The sequence below is a fragment of the Brassica oleracea genome, chromosome C8, assembly GCF_000695525.1.
Source record: "Brassica oleracea var. oleracea cultivar TO1000 chromosome C8, BOL, whole genome shotgun sequence".
Taxonomy (NCBI): domain Eukaryota; kingdom Viridiplantae; phylum Streptophyta; class Magnoliopsida; order Brassicales; family Brassicaceae; genus Brassica; species Brassica oleracea.
In genome coordinates, this window is record NC_027755.1 from 201,976 (window position 1) to 205,749 (window position 3,774).

Consider the following 3,774-nt stretch of genomic DNA (forward strand, 5'->3'; position numbering starts at 1 on the left):
TAAAAATAAAATTCAAGTTCATTATTGGGCCGTACTCGTACGTAATAAGCTACGTTAAATATGGAATATTTTTAGGTTCATTTAATGACATTAAGTTTAAATTTGATTAAGGAAAACTCATTAATTTAACTGGAAAAACAATCATTAAAATATATAGATTTATTTAATGACATTAAGTTTAAATTTGATTAAAGAAAACTCATTAATTTAACTGGAAAAGACAAGCATTAAAATAGGTAGTTTAATTTAATTCTCAGTGGCATGGAAGTGTAAATAAGTTAGAAAACTTAGGGGTATTTTTAATGGATACTTCTCTTGTAATAATAGAGATGAAATGATTCTCGTTGCAGATCATAACTTAGTATTTCAATAGAACTTTCTTGCTAAAAAAATTTAAAATATTTTTTAACAGATAAATATAAATTATATTTTAAAATAAAATTTTATTAATATTGTAAATTTTACTTTTCGTATCAATATTTTAATATAAATTTGATTTAATTAAACATAAAAATTATATTTAAGAATATGAATGTATATATTTGAAATTATAATCTTAGATAGATTTTTCTATCTATTTATTTTAATTAAGTATATTAAATAACTTTGTAAAAGTTGCATAATTACCAAAAATTATAATTAAACAATATTTATAAAATTTGTAGATATATAAGAAAATAATGATTTTACGATTAAATTTTTATAATTTTCTAAAACAATTGTATACATTTTTTGAAAATTTTAGTAATAAAATTGTATAATTTAAAAATATATAATTAAATTATATTTCGAAATTTATAATGCCATATTTGAATATATTTATTTTAATAATGATTTATGAGTTATTCTCATATTCTTACAAAATTTCCAAAAATATAAATTGACATTAAATGTAATATATGAGTTATTACCTTATTTTAAAAAATTTACCAAAAATATAAATTAACATTAAATGGAATTATCCATGTCATATCAAGCTATAAGACATGTCATCAATTTCAGTAGCATCTCATATTTGTTTTATAGAAATGACAATGTGGCAAAATCACTTAGCAAATATAGTATAGGGATTGGCACACTAAGACCAAATCAAATTTATAGCATATGATTTTCAAATCAAATAAAAACAGAACGTTTAAAGAGAAAACAACAGAATGGTGATATGATTAAGTAGGAGAGAAATAAAAAAGCACAAACACGTAGACTACATTAAGCTTTTGTTGATGGTGATGTTTCTTCGTCGTCATCATCTTCAATGTCCCAACTTAAGTCTTCATCTTCCTCTGCAGTACTCAGGCGTTTACGCAGCTCAGCCCTGTTTGGACTTCCACCACTTGAACGACTCGCTTCCTTTCCATCGATGCTGCTCATATCCTCAATCTCGTCCCATCCCAAATCCTCTTCTTGAGTTGATGAAGAAACAGCACCATCTGGTTTAGCAGCTGAGTCTTGAGATGGAGCATTCTCTTCGGATTTGGGAACAGCTTCTGGTTTGACCGTAACTTCGATTGGAGCCTCCTCAGATGCAGGAAGAGGAGGAGTAATAGCATCAACTACTGGTTTTGCAGCATCAACTACTGGTTTTGATTCTGGAACTTGTTCATTATCAGTTTCCTTCTTCTCTGCAGAATCTGTGTCTGTCTTCAGACCAACATTGCTAACTTCAGACACTGTCACTTCATCTTTCTCAGTCTTGCTCACAACTCCGCTACCCACATCATCATTCCCTTCAAGTTTCAATCTTGAAACATCTTTGGCAGCAACTACCTCGCTGGTCTCCTCTTCATCATCAATATCCCAGCTCAACTCCTCCTCATCATCCAAAGAAATAGCTCGTTTCACAAGATTAGCCCTCAAGTCTTCAGCTTGCTTGAGCTTATAAACCTTATAGAAATACCTAAACCAAAACGTCTCATGATCAACCACACTAGGAACAACCCTCTTATACACTCCTCTCATATCTGCATTCCCCTCCAACAAGCTCTCCATCTCCTCTCCCAGAGAAAACTCAGATTCCCACTTCTTGTAATCATCCGAATCCTCAGGCTCTTCGCTGTAAGTGCCGAGATCTCCCTGAACGGCGCGAACCTGAGCATCGAAACGACTATACGGCTTCGAGCTAAAGCTATCGCGACGGCCCAAGCTAGTGTTATCAGAAGAATCAGATTCGTTACCGGCGGCCAAGATCGCTTCTTTGCCTTGAGCGATGATCTCAGCCGTGCCTTTAATCACGGTGTTCCCAAGCTCGTCGATGGCGTGTCCGACGGTGCCGAGCGATCCCTGCGCGACTTCGATCTCCTTCTTCAAGCCTGTCCCGAACTCTTCTAGATCTCGCCGGTAGGTTTCGATCACGGACTCGGATCTGTCGGCTATGGTTTTCATCAGACCACCGAAGCTCCATCCGCCGTTGTCGTCGTCTTCGTGTTCTGGATTAGATTGATCTGGATCTTCGCTGTGTTTTGGTGAATCGGATTCAGATTCGGTTCCTGGAGGATCTGGGTCGTCGGAGAAGACGGATTTGAAGAAATTCATAGCTGATCTTTGGGACTTTCGATCAATCTGATCGGCGGAGCGAATGATTTGGAGCGTGAAGGATGCGAATTGACGTCAGAAATTGGGAGATCGCAACAACACTTGAAGCTTTCGTATATAGAGGCACAAGGAGAAACGCAGTTTCTGAGCATTATCTTAAAAAAACATTTTTAAAAATGGACATTTATCTAGGGGCAAATCTCCAAAATAGCATATTTCTAAGTTTATATCACAAAAATAGCACTCAAAAACTAAAATGACCAAAATAACACCTTTCTAAGTTTATCCTTTGAAAATTTTAATTTTTTTATTTTTCAAAATTTGAAATCTTATCCCCAAAACCTCATTTCTCAACTCTAAACCCTAAACTCTAAACTCTAAACCGTAAACCCTAAACTCTAAACCCTAAACCCTAAACCATAAACCCTAAACTCTAAACCCTAAACCCTAAACCCTAAACCATAAACCCTAAACTCTAAACCCTAAACCCTAAACCCTAAACCATAAACCCTAAACTCTAAACCCTAAACCCTAAACCCTAAACCATAAACCCTAAACTCTAAACCCTAAACCCTAAACCCTAAACCATAAACCCTAAACTCTAAACCCTAAACCCTAAACCCTAAACCATAAACCCTAAACTCTAAACCCTAAACCCTAAACCCTAAACCATAAACCCTAAACTCTAAACCCTAAACCCTAAACCCTAAACCATAAACCCTAAACTCTAAACCCTAAACCCTAAACCCTAAATCCTAAACCCCACCCTTTAACTCTAAACCCTAAGTTTGTAACTTTTGATAAAACATTAAGTGCTATTTTTGTGACTTTTGACCTTGAGTGCTAGTTTGGGAACAAAAACTTGATTTAGTGTTATTTTTGTCTTTTTCTCTTTATCTAACACATAGATTTCAATCAATATTGTTTCAAGAGATTTGAAAACTTCCTTACAATAACGATTTTAACGAGGTTCATCCACTCATTTAGGGAGCATTTATTAAATTAATTGATAAAAAATAGAACGATATCCATGAGTTTAGAATACATTAATACAAATAAGGAATTTGGTTAAATATCTTAAAATAACACTAAAGATTATAGACTTCATTAAATTACCGAAAAACTAAATAATTTGTAGGATTTAATGAGAAAAATTCAAAAAAATGACTATATTTTTTTAATGCATATTTGTATCATTAACTAACATATGACGATGGTTAGAGAAGTTTTCAACATTTTTTT

At 33.5% G+C, this 3,774-nt stretch overlaps 1 protein-coding gene across 1 annotated transcript; it reads right to left on the reverse strand.

Moving 5' to 3' along the window:
* Positions 1-1,049: 1,049 nt before the first annotated feature.
* Positions 1,050-2,685, reverse strand: LOC106312594 (BSD domain-containing protein 1-like). Its single transcript, XM_013750163.1, has one exon. The coding sequence runs from the start codon at positions 2,530-2,532 to the stop codon at positions 1,210-1,212; it is 1,323 nt and encodes a 440-aa protein (XP_013605617.1). The 5' UTR covers positions 2,533-2,685; the 3' UTR covers positions 1,050-1,209.
* Between the last annotated feature and the right edge of the window lie 1,089 nt (positions 2,686-3,774).

Coding starts and splice junctions, on each gene's coding strand:
- LOC106312594 (XM_013750163.1), bottom strand. CDS start 2,532: ATGAATTTCTTCAAATCCGTCTTCTCCGACGACCCAGATCCTCCAGGA.